This window comes from Mustelus asterias, chromosome 12, assembly GCF_964213995.1.
Source record: "Mustelus asterias chromosome 12, sMusAst1.hap1.1, whole genome shotgun sequence".
Taxonomy (NCBI): Eukaryota; Metazoa; Chordata; class Chondrichthyes; order Carcharhiniformes; family Triakidae; genus Mustelus; species Mustelus asterias.
Window position 1 is genome coordinate 100,416,297 of NC_135812.1, and position 24,887 is coordinate 100,441,183.

Here is a 24,887-nt window from a genome sequence, read left to right on the forward strand (position 1 = left end):
TCTAAAACCACAATCTCCCTTTCCGCTGCTGATTAAGATATTGTGTGTTTGATGGTATTTTTCTGTTTTATTTTTAACAAACTCTCTTGACCATTTTTTTGGACGATCAGCAGTGTCTTGCTTGACTGGGAGGGTGCCTGGCCAACCTTTCTCAATGATACCTCGATCAATGGATGGGAGAGTGTGGACATAGAAACAAAGAAACTAGAAGCAGGAGTAGGCCATTTGGCCCTGCAAGCCTGCTCCGCCATTCATTTTGATCATGGCTGATAGTCAAATTCAATATCCTGACCCCCCCTTTTCCCCCATATCCCTTGATCCCTTTAGCCCCCAGAGCTAAATCTAATTTCTTTTTGAAATCAGACAACATTTTGGCCTCAAACAGTCCTTCCAATTATGTAATGGGTCTTGGCTACACCCAAGAACACCTCATGAACCTATACCTTCTTTGAATGGATTTATCTTGAACTGACAATAGGAAACCAGGGGCCAGACACAATCTTACACCTTGCTAACATTTCCCAAATGGAAACACACAAGCTATTAATGAGTAACCGGAAAGCATGCCCAAAATTAAATAGCATACAGCTCATACATCCAATTCTTTATTCTTCATTCATTTACCTTGTACTTATTGTGAGAGAGTCCGTAGTCTCCAATTTTAACTGTTAGGTCTGCAGACAACAAGCAGTTTCGCAGCGCCATGTCACTGAATAAAGGAGAACCACAAACATTACTCTAGAACATTGGTCACAAATAGGTACAGTTTAGATGCTACTTGCTTATTGTCAATTCTCCCCATCTCCTGAGGACCCTGTTTGGGCCTTGAAGCACTCACTTCACCCAACTGGTCATTAATCGTAGAGAGTTCTTGAAGCTAGGTCGACCCCCCCGCCTTGCAGCCTAGGACTATTGATGGGTTAGGAGGTTATTCCACATGTTTGTCCCTGTCCTCACAGGATGTCCGGGTGTGAAATTCCAGCAGAAAATGGCTGAGTAGCAATCAGAATCAACCGTTCCCATCGGATCTGGGAATACTGAAGCCAATGCCTTCACCCTTTCTAGCGAAGGTTAGCTTCACCAGTACAGACCAGACATTGATCTATGGACAATCCCAACTGTAGGTCATGACTAAGATAGACCTGCTGAAACATTGAGGAGCACCTGAAACTATACATTATTTCTAAGTATCCCACACCGAGGGATTTTTTTTTTGTTTCCTTATGCGTTTTACTCAGGGAGCTCACTTAATAGGAGAGTCTGCAAGTCTTGAGGTAACTGTCTGGTGCAGGACACTGCTGTTCCAACAGAGTGTGATCAGGCCCACTGGAATTGGGAATGGTTCCTCTCCAAGTTACCTCTCCAAGACGATCAGGCCAGCCAGTCAGCCTGGGCTCATCCTGTGCACTTTGCAGTGACTGTGCTGAAGGACATTGCTGGGGAATGGATAGCGACCTGGGCTCTAGCCAAATGGTGTGGAACCAGGTCACCATATAGAGGCAGATGACCTTGCTGCAGTCTGAGATGGAGGAGAAAATGAACATTGGGAGCCAAAGCACATTAAAGTAGGTATTTACAGCACGGAAGGAGGCTATTGAGCCCATCTTGTCTGTGCCAGCCCTTTGTTAACGATCCTATTGTTTTTTTAAAATTCATTCATGGGACATGGGCGTTGCTGGCTGGGCCGGCATTTATTGCCCATCCCTAGTTGCCCAAGGGCAGTTGAGAGTCGACCACATTGTTGTGGTTCTGGAATCACATGTAGGCCAGACCGGATAAGGATGACAGATTTCCTTCCTTAAAGGACATTAGTGAACCAGATGGGTTTTTCTGACAATCAACAATGGTTTCAAGGTCATCAGCAGATTCTTAATTCAAGATATATTTTATTGAATGCAAATTCCGCCACCTGCTGTGGTAGGATTTGAACCCAGGTCCCCAGAACGTTAGCTGAGTTTCTGGATTAATAATCTAGCCCATAATGCCAGTAGGCCATCTACAATCCTCTCCCTATAATCCTCCTGCTTCAATATGTTCCATCACAGGGTGCCATTGCCTGTGCCATATTGAAAACAGCCCACGATGAGCGTTCATTGCAAAATTCCTTTGATTTTGCGTGCCATCTCACTTCCCAGAGCAAACCGACCAAACACGAGACTGAAGGTCAGAGCGGAAGGTCAGAATGGTCAGAACCTTCGGAGAGCAGCAGATGGTCCGGCCCGAGGAGCTGCTGCGGATTGGAGCCGGTTTTACCGCGAGTCGGGGGGAGTGAGCTGGGCTGGGCAAGCAGCGAGTGATCACCCCCCACAACAAAATCACTGATGCTGGAGCCACGAGGTTCACTCTGTCAGCATCAGGATATTGTTGCAGGTGATGAACAGCAATGACGATCTCCTCATGGCAGGAAGGGTGGGGGGTTGAGGTGGTGGGGGTGTGGGGGGTGGTGGGGTGGTGGGGGGTGTGGAGTTGGGGGGTGGGGGGGAGGAAGGGAAGGGAGGAGAAGGTGGCTTCAGGCCTGAAAGATTACTGCTCGTAGCTACAATCTCGCAATCAGCCATCACAAAGCAGAAAACAGAGCAAGAGAAAAAGAAGCTTGCAAAAAGAGAGAAGAGTTATTAGGCTCAAAATAAAAGGGGGGGAAAATCAGCCTTCGAGGATCATAGACTTTTCATAAAGTTTATTTATTAGTGTCACAAGTAGGCTTACATTAACACTGCAATGAAGTTACTGTGAAATCCCCCTAGTCGCCACACTCCGGCGCCGGTTCGGACACACTGAGGGAGAATTTAGTATGGCCAATGCACCTAACCAGCACGTCTTTCGGACTGTGGGAGGAAACCCGAGCACCCGGAGGAAACCCACGCAGACACAGGGAGGATGTGCAGACTCCACACAGACAGTGACCCAAGGCCGGAATCGAACCCGGGTCCCTGGCGCTGTGAGGCAGCAGTGCTAATCATTGTGCCACCGTGCTTTTCATAGAATCTGTAAAGTGCAAAAGGAGGTCGTTCGGCCCATCGAGTCCGCACCCACAACAATCTCACCCTATCCCCATAACCCCACTTATTTACCCTACTAATCCCCCTGACACTGAGGGACAATTTAAAACGGCCAATGCATCTAACCCACACATCTTTTGACTGCGAGGGGAAACTGGAGGAAACCCAGGCGGGGAGAATGTGCAAACTCCACCCAAGGCCGGAATTGAACCCGGGACCCTGGCGCTGGGAGGCAGCAGTGTTAATCATCATCCACTTTTATCTTAAAATTCTCGATAGCAAAAAGCAGAAACTTGGCAATTTCTTAAAGCTTAGCTGCAGTAAACAGGAGCAACATCATCGTGCCCATGGGTTCAATAGGACCATTTTTTAAAAATTAAATTTTATTTATTAGTGTCACAAATAGGCTTACATTAACACTGCAATGAAGTTACTGTGAAAATTCTGGCTGAGTCACCCTATAAATGTACTTTACATTGAGTTGTGGTGCTGAATATTGCATTGCATTCTATGCTGCCTTCTAAAGCAGCGCTGAAGAGTTTTCTCACTTGCATCCCTCTAAGTCTTGTAAAGACAAGGCTTCCAGCTTTCACAGGAGAAAAGGATAGAGGTGTGTCCAGTTTTTTAGTGGAGGTTTGAAGTGTGAAATTAATCAATCCATGTTGTTTGGTCAAACATTCACAATAAGACCACGGCTTTCCTGTGTCCCGAAAGGCACTTGCCTTTCAATGGAGTTGTGAAACGCACTGCGGTTGGTGCGGATAGTGGTGGGGGGAGCGGGAGGTGGCAGGGTGGTCTTTGGCTGTATATGGGGGTCTCTGCTGAGGTTACGGAAATTCCCCCCCTGGCACCAGCTGCATTGTGTTGTGACACTCTGCCCCCCCGTTGCAAGTGAGAGTGCTGCAGTGAAATGCCAAATGATTGACTCCCAAGAGATGCCTTTCAACATTCTGCCCACGTACATTTTGATTCTTAGCACATCACGGCTAACTCCCCCGGATGGCTAAGGTACAGCTAGTTTGTGCTGAACCCTCGCTGGCTTCTGTACCATTTCCCGTAGCTTAATCAAGAAGGCTGTTTCTAAAGCTAAATATAAACGACCCAAGTTCCTGAAGTGCCATTAAAACGTAATTTAAATCTACACTGCAGAAGGCAGGTGGGAGTTTCCAGTCTGAGAGAGAGTACAAACAGCATCCTACCTGTGTATGTAGTTATGTTTGTGGAGATACTGCAGACCTGATGTGATCTCGCATGCCATTCTCTGCAGAGTTGAAGTGTCAGGGGCCAGTTCATCAGCTGCATTATGAGTCCTCAAATAACCCTTTAAATCACCCTTGGAAACAGAGCAGTAAGAAAGCAAATGTTAGTCTGCAGCTTTAGGATAATCTGCTTTGCTGGTCTGTTGTGCCAGTAGAAAGTAAACACTGGATATCAGAATGGTGAACACTGTGCTTAAAGTTTATTTATTAATGTCACAAGTAGGCTTACATTAACACTGCAACGAAGTCACTGTGAAAATCCCCTAGTCGCCACACTCCGGCACCTGTTCAGGTTCACTGAGGGAGAACATAGCGCGGCCAATACATCCTAACCAGCACGTCTTTCGGACTGTGGGAGGAAACCGGAGCACCTGGAGGAAACCCTCGCAGACACGGGGAGAATGTGCAGACTCCGCACAGACAGTGACCCAAGCCGGGAATCGAACCCAGGTCCCTAGCGCTGTGAGGCAGCAGTGCTAACCACTGTGCCACCTAGCCGCCCACGTGATACCTCTTGAAGTTATCCTATAGCCTCTGTGCTTCATTTCACTGTGACTGGTTATCATGAAGCTTCAAGGTTGATGGCGTGAGTGGGGGAGCAGTGGTTTGCTGAAAGGTTAAAGAATAATTAGATACTCCTTTTCCATCATCCTTCAGACCAGCCCGTCTGGAGAAGGCTCATGATAAACCCGACAGCAATGCTGCATTTCCTACGCTGGGCAATCCCTGCCCCATCCCCACCCCGTCCCCCACCCCTAGCCAGCTCGGGATAATATTCCTGCGGCTGGAAGCTGAGCGAAGGAGAGGAATTTGGAAATGTGTGATCAACGTGTGGATAACGGAGACCTTATTCCCATCCCTCCCACCACTGCCGCTTGCCATCTTCAATGCTCCTGCTTGCTCCAAGGAGGAGGAGAAACATTTGCCTCTTCATGTTCCCATTTTCTTTCTGCACTGCAGGGATTCTATGATTGTACCAGCCTTGGCTGGATGGTGACACCCTCGTCACTGGATCACAAGGTTATGCATTTAAGGCCCACTCTCTAAGTCAATAATTCAGCGCAGTGTGATGGGAATGCTACATTGTCAGAGGTGCTGCCTGTTGTGTGAGGTATTAAACCGAAGCCCCGGTTGGTTGAATTTCTCGTGGCACTTTAGGAATAAGATCAGGGGAGTTCGCCTGATATCTTGGCCAATGTTTACCCCTCCTTCCAAAGTGCTGAAAAGTAAAGCAATCCGGCTACTTTGCTGAATGTAAACTATCTCTTGCTGTTCTTCACATCACTGCAGTGAGTACACTTTGAAGCCGGCTACAAAATGCTTTGGGATAGCCTGAGCTTATGGAAGTGGCTGAACAAATGCATGTCCTTCCTTAACGATATTATTTGCCACCATCAGAGGCTGGTGAATCTGTGGAATTTCTTTACACAGTAAGAGTTTTAACAACACCAGGTTAAAGTCCAACAGGTTTATTTGGTAGCAAATGCCATTAGCTTTCGGAGCCCTGCTCCTTCGTCAGATGGAGTGGATATCTACTTTCAAACAGGGCACAGAGACACAAAATCAAGTTACAGAATACTGATTAGAATGCGAATCTTTACAGCTGATCAGGTCTTAAAGATACAGACAATGTGAGTGGAGGGACAGCCAGTGAGATTCTGCAAGTCCAGGAGGCAAGCAGTTTGCCTCCTGGACTTGCAGAATCTCACTGGCTGTCCTGTCTGGAGACAATACACATTTCTTTAACCTGTGCCTAATGCTCCCTCCACTCACATTGTCTGTATCTTTAAGACCTGATCAGCTGTAAAGATTTGCATTCTAATCAGTATTCTGTAACTTGATTTTGTGTCTCTGTATGCCCTGTTTGAGAGCAGATACCCACTCCATCTGACGAAGGAGCAGCGCTCCGAAAGCTAATGGCATTTGCTACCAAATAAACCTGTTGGACTTTAACCTGGTGTTGTTAAAACTCTTACTGTGTTTACCCCAGTCCAACGCCGGCATCTCCACATCATGAATTTCTTTACCGCAGAGAGCGGGGTCCTTTGATCTATTCAAGGCTGAGATAGATAGATTCGTAATCAGGAAGGAAATCAAGGGGTGTGGGGATAAGATAGGAAGGTGGAGTTGAGAATTGTGTCAGATCAGCTGCCATCTCATTGAATGGCAGAGCAGACTTGATGGGCCAAATGGCCTACTTCTGTTCCTACTCTTACAAAATTTAAAGTTTAAGTATTAGTGTCACAAGTAGGCTTACATTAACATTGCAATGAAGTGACTGTGAAAATCCCCTAGTTGTCACGCTCCGACACCCGTTTGGGTACATTGAGGGGGAATTTAGCATGGCCAATGCACCTAACCAGCACGTCTTTCGGACTGTGGGAGGAAATCGGAGCACCCGGAGGAAACCCACGCAGACACGGGGAGAACGTGCAGACTCCGCACAGCCAGTGACCCAAGCTGGGAATTGAATCCGGGTTCCTGGCGCTGTGAGGCAGCAGTGCTAACCACTGTGCCACCGTGCCATGCCATCTATGGCCTTCCCACTATTGTGTGGCACAGGTGGAGTGCTGTACAAAAACTGAATATATACACTGTAATTAAAACAAAATAAAATAAATTGGGTACTTCTTATAGATTGTGTAAAATATACTCAATTCAGAATTAATTTGTGTTCTCAGGGATATAAGTGAGTGCAGCATGGGTAATGTACCATCCTATTGACTGAGCAAGAATATAACATGCAGCAGCAGAGGTGGAGCGTTAAGTACATGTTGAGGTCTCTGTAATGTAATTCATAGCTCAGTTCAGCAACATTCAGTTGTTTGTATGAGAATGATAAGAGCTCTCACTGACAGTTCATAAATCAATTTATGTATAAACACTTTGTTTTATAGTGCTCAGCTTCTCTACCTATTTACCTGATGGCTTTTGGTACTTTATGCTGGCGACTTCCAGTGCTTAACACACATCAAAAAATACTTTTGATCTTTTTTTTTAATATTTGGAGCTGTAATGACAAAATAAAACCACCAGGAGGTAGCGTAGATCCAGGTTAATGTCTGTCCCAATAATCCTGCCATGTGCGTTTTAAAACATCACGGCTTTGACTAGTTTTATTTAACAAGCTATTCCAATTTCAGACTGGTAAACAAATCTGCTTGAATTAACTGGGAGCGGTCAGCCAGCTCAAAAAGATTAGGAGTTTAGCACATTGCGGTTGGAGAACTGTAGATTGCGCTGACTCAAATAGTTTTCGCAATTCGCGCTGGTTATATCATAAACTGAGATTTAAACATGTACTAAAATAACATTGAAGCAGTTGATTGGAATTCACCCGCAACACACTTGTTCCGTGATAAAAAGAACAAGATGCAAATGCTGCAAATTGCAAAACAAGTTGCCCAGAATCGGGGAGAGGAGGTGTTTCCGATGGGACATTTGATCAGGACTGGTCTGGCCAGAGGTCCCACTCCAAAACTTCTATTTTCAACGCTGACCGCCCTGTTGTGTATTCCCGGCAATTTCAGCTACTATTTCCGCACCCCCCCTCCCCCGCAGGGGACTTAGTATCTCCAGTAAATACATTTCAGATATCTCTGAGCTATTTTTAAAAATATTACCTTAAAAATAGTCATTGTCAGAATGCATCTAGGTCACTAGTTCATATCACACAGAGTCTCGACGCTGGGTATTCCGCTCTTTGGGACATTTCATTCTGTGTCGCAATTAAATGGAAGCTCTTGTTGCAAAATATAATATTTTCATGAAGCTTCTTTGTACGGGCACCTCAAATATGTGCATCATAGAATCCCTACAGTGCAGAAGGAGGCCATTCGGCCCATCGAGTCTGCACCGACAACAATCCCACCCAGGCCCTATCCCCAAAACCCCGCACATTTACCCCGCTAATCCCTCTAACATACACATCCTGGAACACTAAGGGGCAATTTAGCACGGCCAATCAACCTAACCTGCACATCTTTGGACTGTGGGAGGAAACCGGAGCACCCGGAGGAAACCCACGCAGACACAGGGAGAATGTGCAAACTCCAAACAGAGTGACCCGAGCCGGGAATCGAACCCAGGTCCCTGGAGCTGTGAGGCAGCAGTGCTAACCACTGTGCCACCGTGCCACCCGACTTCACTGGCGAAGACTGAAACCACAAAGAATCTGATAATATTAAAATGTATTTATTAGTGTCGCAAATAGGCTTACACTAACACTGTAATGAGGTTACTGTGAAAAAATCACATAGTCGCCACACTCCAGTGCCTGTTCGGGTGCACCGAGGGAGACTTTAGCACGGCCAATGCACCCTAACCAGCACATCTTTCAGATTGTGGGAGGAAACCGGAGCACCCGGAGGAAACCCACGCAGACACGGGGAGAACGTGTGACCCAGGCCCGGAATTGAACCCGGGTCCCTGGCGCTGTGAGGCAGCAGTGCTAACCACTGTGCCACCGTGCCGCCCCTATCAACACAGGTCAAGACTAATGTTTAGATTGCTGTGTGGGTGTTGATTATGTCCCAGTCGCCTCAACTTTGACGGGTCAACGTGCACAGACTGTGCTTGTCAAAGTGCTGCGGTAATGAGGTTGTCAGTTGACAAGCTCGTGTTGTCTTGGTGAGCAGAAAATGGAAGCTTTCAACAACACTTGTTAAATGTCTCTCCGCTCCTCTCGGAGCCTCACAGGAATTTCCTGGGAATGCTGACAATTCACAGTGGCAGCTGTTTGCTCCACTATCCTCGAGCTCTGCTTGAATCCTGGACATCATAAATGCCCTGTGATTTGTCAGCAGGTCCCTCAAGAACGTAACAACTATTATAAGCCATTCTGATTGATAAAAAGAGTGATATCCTGGGGGAAGCTCAAGCCAGCCTGGCGCTGTACAGTCCTCAGGATGATGCGCAGTCAGGCTTGAAGAGCTGGCTGAAGGACCCCTAGTACAATCCCCCCCTTTTGACTTTTTTTCTTCCTTCATTCGTGGGACACGGGCGTCGCTGGCTGGCCAGCATTTATTGCCCATCCCTGGCTGCTTTTATTCAGAGCATGGAGAATTTGGCACTCAGCCAAGTCTCCGTTCGCTGCAGTGGGACGGGAGAATCCCAGCTGCGGGCGTGGTCGGAGAATCCCGTCCAATGATTAAGCTTCCACAGCCCTCTGGAGTAGAGAATTCCAAAGATTCACCGCCCTCTGAGTGAAGAAATTCCTCCTCATCAAATTTGGAAGATGCTCAGTTGAGAGTCAACCACATTGCTGTGGATCTGGAGTCACATGTAGGCCAGACCAGATAAGGAAGGCAGATTTCCTTCCCTAAAGGACATTGTGAACCAGATGGGTTTTTCCTGACAATTGGCAATGGGTTTCATGGTCATCAGTAGATTCTTAATTCCAGATTTTCTTTATTGAATTCAAATCCCACCATCTGCCGTGGCGGGATTCGAACCCGGGTCCCCAGAACATGAGCTGAGTTTCTGGATTAATAATCTAGTGATAATACCACTAGGCCATCGCCTCCCCTAACTGTAGAATGGAATTTTCCACCATGGTACACCGTGAGTAAGGGACAGCATTAGTGAGGAGGAATCTGAAGGGTCGCCTCCTCTTTTAGGCTCCTTTGGCCAGGGTTGCGATTTCTTGGAGCCGCACATACATAAGATCATCGCCACCTCTCCAAAGAAGAGGAGATAAACGGACTAATGGATAATAATACCTTTACACAAAATCCCAACTCTCCTGGGTTTTTTTTAGTCAAAGATAAGACTAAGGTTAATATAGGACGACAGAGTGGCACAGTGGTTAGCACTGCTGCCTCACAGCGCCAGGGATCCAGGTTCGATTCCGGCCTTGGTCACTGTCTGTGTGAAGTTTGCATATTCTCCCCATGTCTGCGTGGGTTTCCTCCAGGTGCTCCGGTTTCCTCCTACAGTTCAAAGATGTGCGGGTTGGGTTGATTGGCCATGGGTGAATTGCCCCTTAGAGGCAGGGGGATTAGCAGGTAGTAAATATGCGGGGGGTTTACTGGAATAGGGCCTGGGTGGGATTGTGGTTGGTGCAGACTTGATGGGCTGAATGGCCTCCTTCAATATGATTTCTCCACAGAGAAGTATCTCCCTGTGTGGTTTTAACCTTTTATTTTGAAACTCTTCCGTGGCAGTGCGTGACATCCAATTCCAATGGTACGGAACAGACAGGTGGGATTACAGGGGTGCACTAAAAAGGAGAAACATGTGGCACCAAGAGGCACTAAATGCCACCAAATCCTGCCAGTTTGATGAGGAGTCATTTCTTCACTCAGAGGGCGGTGAATCTTTGAAATTCTCTACCCCAGAGGGCTGTGGAAGCTCAGTCATTGAGCCGGATTCTTCGACCATGCCCGCAGCTGGGATTCTCCAGCCCGCTGCAGTGAACGGGGATGTGGCTGAGTGTCAAATTCTCCATCCTCGCTGGCAGCAGGAGTGGGGGCGCAGAGGGGTGGAGGTGGGGGTGGGGGGAGGTGAATGGTCGGAGAATTCCAGCCACTGAATATGTTCAAAACAGAAACTGATAGACTTCTGGAGACCGATGACATTGAGGGATATGGGGATAGCACAGGCAAACGGCTTTGAGGTAGATGATGAGGCATGAGCAAATTGGACGGTGGATGGGCTGGAAGGGCTGAGTGGCCTACTCCTGTTCCAATGTTGCACTGCACACAGTGGCGCTCAGGAGGGGTCAGTCAACAAGTGTTAGCAACCACCTTGCAAGCTCTCAAGTTGCAGCACGTATGGTGGAACACTGATGCTGTCCGATAACAGGCAGAACTTTGCACATACTCACCAGCTGACAGAACTCCATGACAAGGAGGTAAGGCGTCACCTCGGTAAACTGAGCCAGGCACTGAAGGAGGTTGGGATGCTGGAGGCTCCTGTGAAAAAATATGACAGTGGAATGTTAGCGGGTGGATTGTTAAAGTGCTTTGTCCCTTACAGATTAACTCTGCGCACATTAAATCCTCCGCAGCTTTCAGACACTGCGCTCCCACTGATACGTCTGGCATGTTTCATATTCTGAGTGTAATGAAGAATCACCAAATAGCCATGAAGATTGACGCTACAATCACTCTACTAACTGATCTATTTACAACATGCCTGAAATTTAACAAAGGTTTTGAAGGATGACAATTTAAAAGTTTATTTAAAGTTTATTTATTTATTAGTGTCACAAGTAAGGCTTACATTAACACTGCAATGAAGTTACTGTGAATTTCCCCTGGTCGTCACAGTCTGGCACCTGTTCGGGTCAATGCACCCTCACCAGCCCGTCTTTCAGAATGTGGGAGGAAACCGGAGCACCCGGAGGAAACCCAAGCAGACACGGGGAGAACGTGCAGACTCCACACAGACAGTGACCCAAGCCGGGAATCGAACCCGTGTCCCTGGCGCTGTGAGGCAGCAGTGCTAACCACTGTGCCACCGTGATGAAAAAAAGGGGCGGAATACAAACGCTTGGCTAAAAACAGGATGTAGAGATACTGGCATTGGAATGGGTTGGGCCCTGTAAGAAGTCGCACAACACCAGGTTAAAGTCCAACAGGTTTATTTGGAATCACGAGCTTTCGGAGCGCTGCCCCTTCATCAGGTGAGTCAGGTTAAAAACCGAGCACTGTTGTCTGTAGTCTATTTGTGTCCTCTCTCCACTGCATTCATTAAGTACAGATTATTTTTTAAAATGCTAGAATGGCCTACTTCTGCAAATGAAAGATGGATTAGGAAAGATGTAGTGGCATTGGAGGCAGTTCAGAGGAGGTTCACTAGATTAATTCCAGACATGAGGGGTTTGTCACATGAAGAGAGATTGAACAGTTCAGGTCTACACTCTCTGGAATTTAGAAGAATGAGGGGAGATCAAATTGAGGTATTCACAAGGTGATAAAAGGTATGGATAAAGTAGACGTGGAGCGGATGCTTCCTCTTGTGGGGCATATTGGATGGGAGTTCATCGTCTTAGGATAAGGGGCAGCAAATTTAAAACAGAATTGAGGAGAAACTACTCCTCCCAAAGGGTTGTGAATCTGTGGAATTCGCTGCCCCAAAGTGCGGTGGATGCTGGGACAGTGAGTAAATTTAAGGAGGAGTTAGACAGATTTTTAATTGGTAATGGGTTGAAGGGTTACGGGGAGAAGGCAGGAAAATGGGGATGAGGAGCATATCAGCCATGATCGAATGGTGGAGCAGACTCGATGGGCCGAATGGTCTACTTCTGCTCCTATGTCTTACGACCTTAAGAAGATTGGAATGGCATGGTATGAACTCTTTAGATCCACATAAAGGATATTACATATCAGAAAATCAGGTCAATATCAATAATTTTTAAAAGAAGATGTGCAAATTTGAAACAAAAATAGAAAAAGCTAGAAATATTTTACTGGCCGTTCAGCATCTGCGGAGAAAATAGATCGGTTAACGTTTCATCTGCGGACCCTACTGTCAAATCAGTTGTGGTCAAGGGTTGAAACCTGACATATTAACCTCTGTTGACCAATCTGCTGAGCGCTCCCAACATTCAATACATTTCACAATCAGTAATGTGGATTACAGAAAATGTGGATAACAGAGGTTCGCTAATGTCCTTTAGGGAAGGAAATCTGCTGCCCTTACCTGGTCTGGTCTACATGCATCTCCGGAGCCACAGCAATGTGGTTGACTCTCAACTGCCCTCAGGCAACTAGGGATGGGCAATAAATGCTGGCCAGCCAGCGATGCCCATGTCCCACGAATGAATTTTAAAAATATGCTTACCAGAATTCTACCGCCTCGCCCGCCATGGATTCGGAGCGGGCGAGGGGTGGACAATGGAAATGTCCGTTGACCTTGGGTAGGAATTTCCGGTCTCACTCGAGCGAGGCCATAAAATCCCGCCAGCTGTATCTAGATAATCAATTACTCAATATTTAAAAATTCATTCATGGGAACCGGGTGTCACGGGCTAGGCTAGTATTCTGTTGCCCATCCTTAATTGCCCTTGAGAAGGTGGTGGTGAGTCACCTTCTTGAACCGCTGCAATACATATGGTGTAGGTACACCCACAGTGCTGTGAGGGAGTGAGTTCCAGCATTTTGACCCAGCAACGGTGAAGGAACAGCGATGTATTTCCAGATCAGGATGGTGTGTGACTTGGAGGGGAATTCGCAGGTGATGGTGTTCCCATGCATCTGCTACCCTTGTCCTTCAAGATGCCATAGGTCATGGGTTTGGGAGGTGCTGGCGAAGGAGCTTTGGTGAGCTCCTACAGCACATCCTGCAGATGGCACACACTGTATGGCAGTAATGGAGGGAGTGAATGCTTAAGGTGGTGGATGGGGTGCCATTCAAGGGAGATGCTTTGTCACGGATTGTGTTGAGTTTCTTCAGTGTCGTTGGAGCTGCTCCCATCCAAGCCAGTGGAGAGCATTCTATCAAACTCTTGACTTGTGCCTTGTAAATGATGGACAGTCTTTGGGGAAACAGGAAGTTAATTATTTGTTGCAGAACTCCCAGCTTTTGACCTGCTTTTGCAGCCATAGTATTTATATGGTTGGCTGGGTTAACATCTGGTCAACGGTGACTGCCAGGATGTTGATGATGGTAATGCTGTTGAATATTAATGGGAGTCTGTACAAGTGTTATGAAATATTATTGGACACCACTGGGCCATGATATAACATGATTGCGATAGTGTGAGCTACTTGTTGGACCAGCTGTACTAGTAGTACGGCAGTGGAGCTCCTCTAACCTTACAGTATGTGGATCAGGATGACCACAGTGATGTGACCTGATTGCTACAATATGGTTGCCCCTGCTCTGGGAATTAATCCTGTCTTTGGCAATGGGGAATGGGGGTCGATAACTCACTCACAACAAATTCTGGCCTCGCCAGTGACACACACATCCATGAAAGAATAAAAAATAATAGCCAATCAGAATTTCAGGGTTTGGCTTGCTTTAAGTGGGCAGTCAAGGAGGTCCTCTGAGCTGACCCTCTGCCCCTCTCCTGCGGCTATGCTCACGGTGGGGGTGGCCCTGGAGAAGGAGCACACGGTGCCCACTTGTGGCCCTATCCAACTGCTGAATGTGGCAGGGGCTGGGACGCATTGCCGCTCCCTGGAATATTTTGATCTTTGTTTCAGTGCCCCATCAGGGGCTGGCATCCCCTTATTAATTTAATTTATTTATTTTTGGTTTTTAATCAAAATAGCATATAAATAGGGGATAGCTGGGACACTGGGTTGAGTGGGTTGAGAGACTGAACGAGTCAATATGAATAGGGAGATAGCTGGGACACTGGGTTGAGAGCTGGGAGACTGAACAAACTCTCTCAGTAAAGAAGAACTCTGTGCTTTGATTACGGCTTCACCAGCCAGGTTTGGATCCTGTTAACAAGGAAAAGTACTCTTGTTTTCTCCCTGTATTGCTTCCCTCAATAAATTCTGCCTGAGTTTCCATTTACCTCAGTGATCATATCTTGAACCCGTATCTCCCACTGGTGGAATACAGTGTACAAAAGAGAAACATACTCTTAGAAAATCTCATTGTGCTTTAACATCTCTATCCTTATGTATTAGCGGGGTTTTCCCTCAGCAGTGGCTGGAATCTAAAGGTGCTTAACTGGATGTAAAGCGTTTTCAGGAAGTCCTTTATAAATGCAAGCTCTTTCTTCATTGGCATCTTCCAGTGAAATCAATACACACCTCTTCCCAGGGCTCAAGTCGAGAGGGGAGTTGAGTGATGCAGTACAGCACAGATTGCGTTAACAGGTCACTCAGCCATTGTACAGTACACCAGGAATGCCAATTTAAAGTCATCATGGCCCAAAGAGAGAGGTTGGATATGCAGCACCAACCTCAGTGTTTGCTCCATGCAGTAATAATTCCAAACAATTTCTTGTAATAATGCCTCCTGTTTTATGCTGGAATTTGTTATCATTTATTAAGGGCGGCATGGTGGCACAGTGGTTAGCACTGCTGTCTCACAGAGCCAGGGACCCGGGTTCGATTCTGGCCTCAGGTCACTGTCTGTGTGGAGTTTGCACATTCTCCCCGTATCTGCGTGGGTTTCCTCCGGGTGCTCCGGTTTACTCCCACAGTCCAAAGATGTGCGGGTTAGGTGGATTGATCATGCTAAATTGCCCCTTAGTGTCAGAGAGATTAGCAGGGGTTACGGGGATAGGCTGGAATTGTTGTCGGTGTAGGCTTGATGGGTCAAATGGCTTCTTTCTGCACTGCAGGGATTCTATGATGATAATAAAATTGATCTCTTTTTAGAAATCTGCATCTTAAATTGTAACCACGTGCCTGTTGCCTTTATGAGTGGCCAACACTAAAGATGCCAATACACTGTCAGATTACATGCTAATGCAGCATCAAGAGCAGCTAACACAACGCAGATGTCCTTTTAGCAATATACTTTCAAAAAGCAACGCTTCTTTCAGTTCTAGCTATTTTAGTCTTTACAGGATAATCTTTTAATTTCTTGGACAGTCAATTCTTTTAAAAACGTAACGACATTCTTGAGTTTATATCGGACTCTTGGGCCCCGCTCTCTCTTTCTCTCTCTCTCCTTTGCTACTCCTTTACATTTTGATCAACTTTATAAAGTGACTTCCTCTATCTTTAGTTCAGCTCTGGTTATTAACCCCCAACAGAGATTGTGCGACCTTTTCACACTGATCCAGACAGACTTAGCCGCACATTTGCAGGATTTTCTGGATTTCTTTCATCTTTCTTCCGTCGGGATGAACTGGATCATTTTAACATTTCTCCATCGCCTGTTCCTTCATCTTGTTTTTTGCTGCTTAACCTTTATTGTTGTGGTCGGTTATTGTAACGACTTTAATCGGGCAATTGAGGTGGGCCTGTTAGAATATGAACTCCCTGATTAAGGGCCAAATTGATGGGTCAATCTCTTGCAAGGGGAATTTCACAATAACTTCATTGCAGTGTGAAGGTAAGCCTACTTGTGACTAATAAATAAACTTTAACTTTAACTTTGTATTCAACCAGGCGTGTCAGTTCCTCTGGAACTCCGAGTGTAGGCTGCTAAATGAAGGCGCTCTGTATGCTGTTGTCAGACTTGTAAATAAAAGGACTTTTGTGAAGGGACTTCTGCTTCCGAGGACTTATTACAGTTATATTTGGATTTTGTTTCATTGGCTCATCGGCTTTCTCCATTTTCATCCCTCTCTCTCTCTCTCTCTCTCACATCACTGCCTCGTTCGCTGTGCTGCTTATCTCTTAATTGATCCTTCGAAGTTATGCTGTGAGTGAGCCACATTATCTGATCCCCATTAGCAAGACACCAGGACAGGAATCCTCAGTTCCAGGATTTCAGTCAGGGAGGCATTGAGAACATTAGTGAGGTGGGGGAGGGTGGAGGGGGAGGGTGGAAGGGGAAGGGGCAGGGAGAGGGGGGAGGGGGGAGAGGGAGAGGGGAGGGTAGGTGGACGAGGAGGGGGGAGACGGAGTGGGGGAGAGAGGAAAGGGGAGGGGGAGAGGGGGAGGTTGGATGGGGGGAGGGGAGAGGGGGAGAGGGGGAGGGGGGAGGGGATGGGGAGGGGGAGGGGGGAGGGGATGGGGAGGGGGTGAGGGGAGAGGGCAGGGGACGGGGGAGAGGGCAGGGGAGGAGAGGGGGGAGGAGAGGGGGGAGGGAGGAAGGGGTGGGGGAAATCATGTTTCAGAGGCTCAGAGAGGGAAGGGACAAATTGGAGTTGTCCAGAGGAGGTTAACCTCCCTTCCTCCTTGCCTTTTAGCCCGAGATGTTAAAGTTGCCACCCGGTCACCTTCCTTCCCCTTTCCCCACACGGCGTATTATGCTGACAGCAGAGGAGGAATAAGGCCCTTAAGTGGCGTTTAATTGGCAACCTAAGGGTCTCAATAGGCCTAAGAGTGGGTGGGCTGCCTGAAGCCGATCCACCCCCTCCTGTAATATGTGGGGGGGCAGCTCAGGGGTGGGCTGGAAGATGACGGGCTGGCCAGCTGCTTTATTTTACCTTCTCTCCGGCCTTCAAATGCCAGCGGGAGGCCGTAAGATTCTCCTTTGAAAGTTCCTGTTGAATCTGCTGCCAGCCTTTTAGGCAACACAGTCCAGATCACAATAAATCACTACATGAAAAATAAGCTTCCTCATCTGATAGTTTTGTCAATCGCCTTAAATCTGTCATCTAGTTACTAACCCTTCTGCCACTGGAAACAGTTTCTCCCTAATTACCATATCAAAATTCTTCACGATTCTGGACACTTTTATCAAATCTCCTCTTAACCTTCTTGACTCGAAGACAAATAACACAAGTTTCTATAGTCTCTCCCTTAATTGATGTTCCTCAGCCTTGTCCCCATTTTAGTACATTCTCTGTACACCCTCTGCAAGGCCTTGACATCCTTCCAGGAGCCTGGTGCCCAGAAATGAACATAATACCCCAACTGAGACCTCAGCAGGGATTCGTAATCATTTCGCAGAATCATTTACTTCTCTTGGCTAACAGTGGTAAGTGCAAAGGGACGGGGAGAGTGCCTCTTGCCTCACTGACCAGTACACTCACGCATCGGTTGTCTTGCCCTATGGCGAGAATTGAGCGGCACGGCGGCACAGTGGTTGGCACTGCTGCCTCACAGCGCCAGGGACCTGGGTTCAATCCCTGCCTCGGGTCAGGGGGATTAGCAGGTTAAATACGTGGGGTTGCCGGGATAGGGCCTGGGTGGGATGATCGTCGGTGCAGGCTCAATGGGCCGAATGGCCTCCTTCTGCACTGGAGAGGTTCTATGAACAACTTCCACAGCTGAATTAACATTGGCAGTCAGGTCCTGGGCTTTCCAAACCAGAACATACTGACATAAGCCCCCAATTTGCATTGATTGCTCATGGGTTGACAAAGAGTCTACTTGAGCTGTATGAGTAGGAACAGGGCCTGGCAGCCCTGAAACTATGTCCCATCATTCAATGAAATCACAGCTTAGCTGGAAGGACTAGATGGATTGGAAGGAAAATTCCAAATTCAGTAACTTGGTTAGGTCCTTGAGTTGGTTGCCGCAAGCCCCGTGGAGATGCCAGAATTGGTCTCAGGATGCCTGGAATAGCATGCGGGTAAGAATCATCCATGGCTGCCAGTTATAATTGCCATTCATTAACTGCCACCTGCTATGGACAATGGGAAAGGATTATCTTCTCTCCTGTACCTTCCAGCAGCAATGAATAGTGTCACGGAAACATTCTGTCAAATGATGATTCCGAATCCCCCAGCTGGAAATCCAAATTAAATTTTTAAAGGCGGAGACTTGAGCTCATAGTCACAGATGGCTACACAATTTGCATCACTGTACTTTCCACCTTCCAACCCTAACTACATCAAAGCCAATCACCTCGGGGGAATGTGAGTGAGCCACATTATCTGATCCCCATTAGCAAGACACCAGGACAAGAAGAGGCGATGTCCTAGTGGTAATATCACAAGAATTTTATTCCAGAAATGCAGCTAATGTTTTTGGAGACCCGAGTCCGCATCCCACCACGGCAGATGGTGGAATTTGAATTCAATAAAAAATATCTGGAATTAAGAATCTACTGATGACCATGAAACCATTGCCGATTGTCTGAAAAACATATCTGGTTCACTAATGACCTTTAGGGAAGGAAATCTGCCGTCCTTACCCGGTCTGGCCTACATGTGACTCCAGAGCCACAGCAATGTGGTTGACTCTCAACTGCCCGCTGAAATGGCTGTGTGAGACACTCAGCTGCATCAGCATTTCAAGAAGGCAGCTCACCACCACCTTCTCTAGGGCTGATGGGAATGGGCAATAAATGCTGACCAGCCAGCGACACCCATGTCCCACAAATGAATTTAAAAATAACCCCTTGGGTACCCGACTGCCTGGAGATGAACCATTAATACACTAGCTATGGCCATACTTGAATCACTGGGTGACAGTCATGTGACACTGTTTGTGTGTTCAAGCGTTTTTTTATTAATTCAAGGATGTGGGCGTCACTGGCTGGGCCAGCACTTATTGCCCACCTGTTGTGTACGTGGTGTCTGTCTCTTTAAGACAGAAGTGGGTCACCTGAGTCGACAGACCAATGGGAACTGAGAGTGAGTGATCACCCCAGAGGGCGGAATCCTCTCTCCGGCAGAATACAATCTGGCAGCCATGTAGTTAAGGTTATAAAGACTGGAGCCCGACTCCAGGGGACCCTAGAGCCGCAACTCCTGTACCTAGTTTCTCTTACCAATAAATATCATTTGTTCCCGACAAAGACTGAAATCTCTTGACGACGCCTGGAATGCCACAACACATCACCATCTCCACTTGTCCTCAGATTGAGTGGCTTGCTCGGCCATTTCAGAGGGCAGTTAAGAGTCACCGTGTGGAGTCAGAAGTAGGCCAGACCAGGTAAGGATGGCGGATTTCCCTCCTTAAGGGGCCTTAGTGAACCAGATGGGCTTTTACAACAACCAGCAACGGTTTCATGGACTTTTTAATTTCAGGTTTTTATGGAATTCGGATTTCACCGTCGACTTGAACTCAGGTCCCCAGAACATTAGTTTCTTTGCTTTATTTATTAGTGTCACAAGTCACTGCAACGACGTTACTGTGAAAATCCCCTAGTCGCCACACTCCGGCACCTGTTCAGGTATGCCGAGGGAGAATTTCGCATGGCCAATGCTCCTAGCCAGCATGTCTTTTGGACTGTGGGAGGAAACCAGAGCACCCGGAGAAAACCCATGCAGATACAGGGAGAATGTGCAGACTCTGCACAGACAGTGACCCAAGCCGAGAATCGAACCCGGGTCCCCGGCGCTGAGAGGCAGCAGTGCTAACCACTGTGACGCTTCTCTGGGATACTAGTCCAGTGACAATACCACTATGCCACCTACATTAGAGGACAAGCAACTGAGACACTGAAGGAAGAAGACCAGAGTGGAATCCCTGGATCAGTTGAGTGAACCTTCTCTGAACTGTTTCTAATGTTGTTTTTTCAAATCAGGAGAGTAGCAGCACACAGTATTTCAGATGTGGTCTCACCAATGCCCTGTACAACTGTAGCAAATCCTGCCCACTTCTTTACTCCATTTCCCTTGCAATAAATACTCACATTCCATTTGCCTTCTTAATCTTTTGCTGCACCTCCATACTAACCTTTTGTGATTAATGCACCAGTATCCTACATCCCTCTGTATCACTGAGTTCTGCAATCTCCCTCCATTTAAATCGTTTTTCTATTCTTCCTGCCAAATTGGACAAGTCCACACTCTCCCACATTAAACTCCATCTGCAGAATGTTTTCCCACTCATCGTCTATATCCCTTTGCAGACTCTCTACATCCTCTTGACAACTTACTTTCCTACCTATCTTGGTGTCATCGGCAAACTTAGCTACAATACATTCAGTCCCTTCATCCAAGTCATTGATTTGGATTGTAAATAGTTGAGGTTCCAGCACCGATCACCGTGGCACTCCACTAGTTACAGATAGCCACCAGCAAAGATAACCATTGATCGTTTCTATCTACTTGGTGTTAGCTAATCAATTCCTTACACATGCTAATGTGTCCCCCCCCTACACCAGGTGCCCTTATCGTGTGTTTAATGTGGCACCTTATCAAATGCCTTTTGGAAATCTAAGTACACCACATCTACAGGCTCCCCTTTATCCAGCTTGCTTGTTCCTTCCTTAAAAAAACTCTAATAAATTAATTAAACATGATTTCTCTTTCACAAATCTACGTTGAGTTTGCCTGATCACATTTCTAAGTATCCTGCTACAACCTCCTTACTAATGGAGTCTATGACAGCTGTTAGATTAATTTCTCTGATAGATGTTAGATTAACTGGCCTATAGTTTCCTGCTTCCCATCTCCCTCCTTTCCTGAATAGAGATATTACATTTGTGATTTTCCAATCTGCTGGAACCCTTCCAAGAATCTAAGGAATTTTGGGAGATTAGAACAATGCATCTACTATTGCTGAAGCCACTTCTTTTAAGACTCTAGGATGCAGGTCATCTGTTCCTGGAGGCTTGTCAGCCTTTAGGCTTAATACTTTTCCCGGGACCTTTTCCCTGGTCATGGTGATTGTTTTAAGCTCCTCCCTCACATGTATCTTTGGGAAGTTTTCTAAGTTTTCCACAGTGAAGACAGACAAAATACCTGTTCAATATCTCTGCCATTTTTTTATTTTCCATTCCCAATTCCCCAGACTCTCTCTCTCAAGAGGATCAACACTAGCGTTAATTACTCTTTTCCTATTTAAATACTTGTAGAAATTCTTACTATGTTTTCATGTTACTAGCTAGCTTTCTCTCATATCCTGCTTCCTCACTCTTTATTACATTTTCTAGTCATTCTTTGCTGGTTCTTAAGATCTGACCAATCTTCTGACCTGCCACTATCCTTTGCAGATTTGCACAGTGTTTCTTACAATTTGATGCAACCCTTAACTTCTTTATTTAGCCGTGGGTTATATATGACATTAGGGCAGCACGGTGACACAGTGGTTAGCACTGCTGCCTCACAGCGCCAGGGACCCGGGTTCGATTCCGGCCCTTGGGTCACTGTCTCTGTGGAGTCTGCACGTCCTCCCAGTGTCTGTGTGGGTTTTCTCCGGGTGTTCCGGTTTTCTCCCACAGTCCAAAGATGTGCGCGTTAGGTTGATTGGCCCTGCTAAATTGCCCCTAGCATCAGGGAGATAAGCAGGGTAAATGAGGGTTACGGGGATAGGGCCTGGGTGGGATTGTGGTCGGTATAGACTTAATGGGCCGAATGGCCTCCTTCTGCACTGTAGGGATTCTATTCTATGGATGATACATCCTTCTCAAAGCATCTTTCTTTCTCATTATGATAAACGTTTGCAGAGAGGGGAGCTACCTTAGCCCTCTTCACCAGACTGTACCAATATTCAATCTCCTTAGAAAAACAGGAACGCCTTTTGGAAATCCAAGTACACCACATCTACAGGTTCCCCTTTATTCAGTTTGCTTGTTCTTTTTAAAAAAAAACTGAGTTAAAACTGAGAAAATGAGTTAAACATGATTTCTCTTTCACAAGGCCATGTTGAAATTGCCTGATCCATGTTATGATTTTCTAGTATCCTGCTATACTTAGGATAATAAGAGAATACTGTTCAGCTCCTATGGCTTGTTCCACCATTCAATTAAATCATAGCTGATCTGTGGCCAAAATTTTCCAGCTGTTCCCACCAGTGGGAGCTTCTGGTCCCATCGATAGCGACTCCCTACTGCAGGGCAGGGGGAGAGAGAGAGAGAGAGAGCCACAGAGAAAATTTCCAATTTCTATTATCATTTGTGTGAAGTAGTGTTTCTTAACATTACCTCTGAATGGTCTAGTTCTAATATCGCAATTACCTCTCCTTGTTCTGGGCTCCCTCGCCAGAGGAAATAGTTTACCATCATCTACCCTGCTGAATTCTCTAATCATTTATTTTACATCAATCCAGAGATGAGGGGTTTGTCATGTGAAGAGAGATTGAACAGTTTCGGCCAATACTCTCTGGAATTTAGAAGAACGAGGGGAGATCAAATTGAGGTATACAAGATGATAAAAGGTATGGATAAAGTAGACGTGGAGCGGATGCTTCCTCTTGTGGGGCATTCTAGGACGAGAGGTCACAGTCTTAGGATAAGGGGCAGCAAATTTAAAACCGAGTTGAGGAGAAACTACTTCTCCCCAAAGGGTTGTGAATCTGTGGAATTCGCTCCCCCAAAGTGCAGTGGATGCTGGGATAGTGAGTAAATTTAAGGAGGAGTTAGACAGATTTTTAATTGGTAATGGGGGTTGAAGGGTTATGGGGAGAAGGCAGGAAAATGGGGATGAGGAGCATATCAGCCATGATCGAATGGCGGAATGGACTCGATGGGCCGAATGACCTAATTCTGCTCCTATATCTTATGAACTTATGAAAATAAGATCAGCCTTTAATCTACCCTTTATAGTCCAGACTTACAAGCGAAGTATCACAGATTGTCTGAGGTTCTAGTGAGCGTTCATCACTCACGGACCCTTATTCCAGCTCAGAGCTAGGAGGGGGCAAGAGGAGAAACCTGACAGGCAATGCAGGAACTATTGTGAAAGCATCTGTGACTGATGACACACCTTAGCAGTTACAATCATGGATCTTCCTGTACCTTGAGCTTTCCAAACCAACCTTCCCTCCCTCCCTCCCAAAGCAGGAAAGTCGAATTGAAATATTTCTCAGGAAAGGTGATTATTTGAAGTAAACCATTCTATCTGGGAATTCATTCCTGTACCAATTAGAGCACCATTATAACACGCAGATTGATGTATTTAATTCAAATCTAGCACAAAGTCTAGAATATCTAGATTTTGTGTTATCTACCATCTAGAAAGACAAGGGCAGTGGATGAATAGGGACACCACCCCACCATCTGAAGTTCTTCTCCAAGTCAATTGCCATCCTGACTTGGAAATTTATCGCCGTTCCTTCACTGTTGTTGGGTCAAAATCCTAGAACGCCTACACTTTTGGGTGTACCTACACCACATGGACTGCAGCGGTTTAAGAAGATAGCTCACCACCACCTTCTCAAAGGCAACAAATCCTGGCCTAACCAGCAATGGCAACATCCCGCAGGTGAATTTAGAAAATAAGGTAATGCAAGTTATTGATAGAGTCATCACCAGAAGCACAAATGACGGTCAGTTATGATTTTGAAAGTCATCGGCTGGAATGTTACAATCGGCTGGATTTTCCAATCCCGCTGCGGTGAACGGAGGTTTGGCTGGGCGCCAAATTCTCCAACCTCGCTGCAGCAGGAGTGTGGCGTGAACGGCCGGTACAATCACTCCCAATGTCTTTGAGTAGAGCTGGTGTGGGTCAGAAAGGTTCCACATTTGATTTCCAGGGCTGTGTTGTGTTATCTGAACTCATATGGGGCTGGGCTAAGGCATTCCGTGCACTCAGCAAACTAACCCGGATCCCTGCTCCCCATCACTAACCAACAATCCCTGCTGGAAAAATGGGTTGGGGCATCGGGTGAGAATGGGAGCAAGAGAGGACAGGATCAGGTGTGACGCAGCCAAAAGCTAATGGCATACCTGAACGGCTTCTCCTCCTGCGCTTGTGTCAAGAGGAGGTGCCTCTGGTTTGTAGAATGGTATCCCAACAAAGGGTCAATGCCTTCAGAAGAGGAGAACCAGGGAAGTCTGCATGGCCTATGCACAACAGGAGGCGACCATCTTGTACAACTCACCTATGTGGTTGGGCTTCCTCCAGGAATCGCATCTGATCCTGAATACTGGCACCGGCTTTTAACTCTTTCACCACCACCTGGCAGCAATTCAGCTTGATGTTCACTTCGCCGAGAAACACCTGGGGCAAGTTCCAAAACAAAAGTACACACATACACAATTTTTAAAAAAAGGTTATGGACAAGTAAAAGCATAACTTCTGGTGTCGCCCCCATGTCCCCAAAGCGAATTTCAACTACTAGAATCCTTCTTCCCCCTCTATACTCACTAATTAAAACACTGTTCCGGAAAGATCTGCCTACTCTTACTGAGATGGAGTAAGCGATGGTGTTTTTTAAAGGGTTCGTTGAGTCCCCATTCGGTTGAATGCTTGTTCTCCCCAGGA

The 24,887-nt window shown here is 46.5% G+C and overlaps 1 protein-coding gene across 1 annotated transcript in view; it reads right to left on the reverse strand.

The window, feature by feature from the left end:
* aatkb (apoptosis-associated tyrosine kinase b) overlaps positions 1-24,887 on the reverse strand; it is a 187,180-nt gene that overhangs the window by 37,651 nt on the left and 124,642 nt on the right. Inside the window, exons 6-9 of the mRNA XM_078226066.1 lie at positions 24,505-24,623; positions 11,085-11,172; positions 4,199-4,332; positions 625-709 (exon numbers count right to left, since the gene is read on the reverse strand). Coding sequence (XP_078082192.1) covers positions 625-709; positions 4,199-4,332; positions 11,085-11,172; positions 24,505-24,623 — 426 coding nt within the window. The remainder of the gene's footprint in view (positions 1-624; positions 710-4,198; positions 4,333-11,084; positions 11,173-24,504; positions 24,624-24,887) is intronic.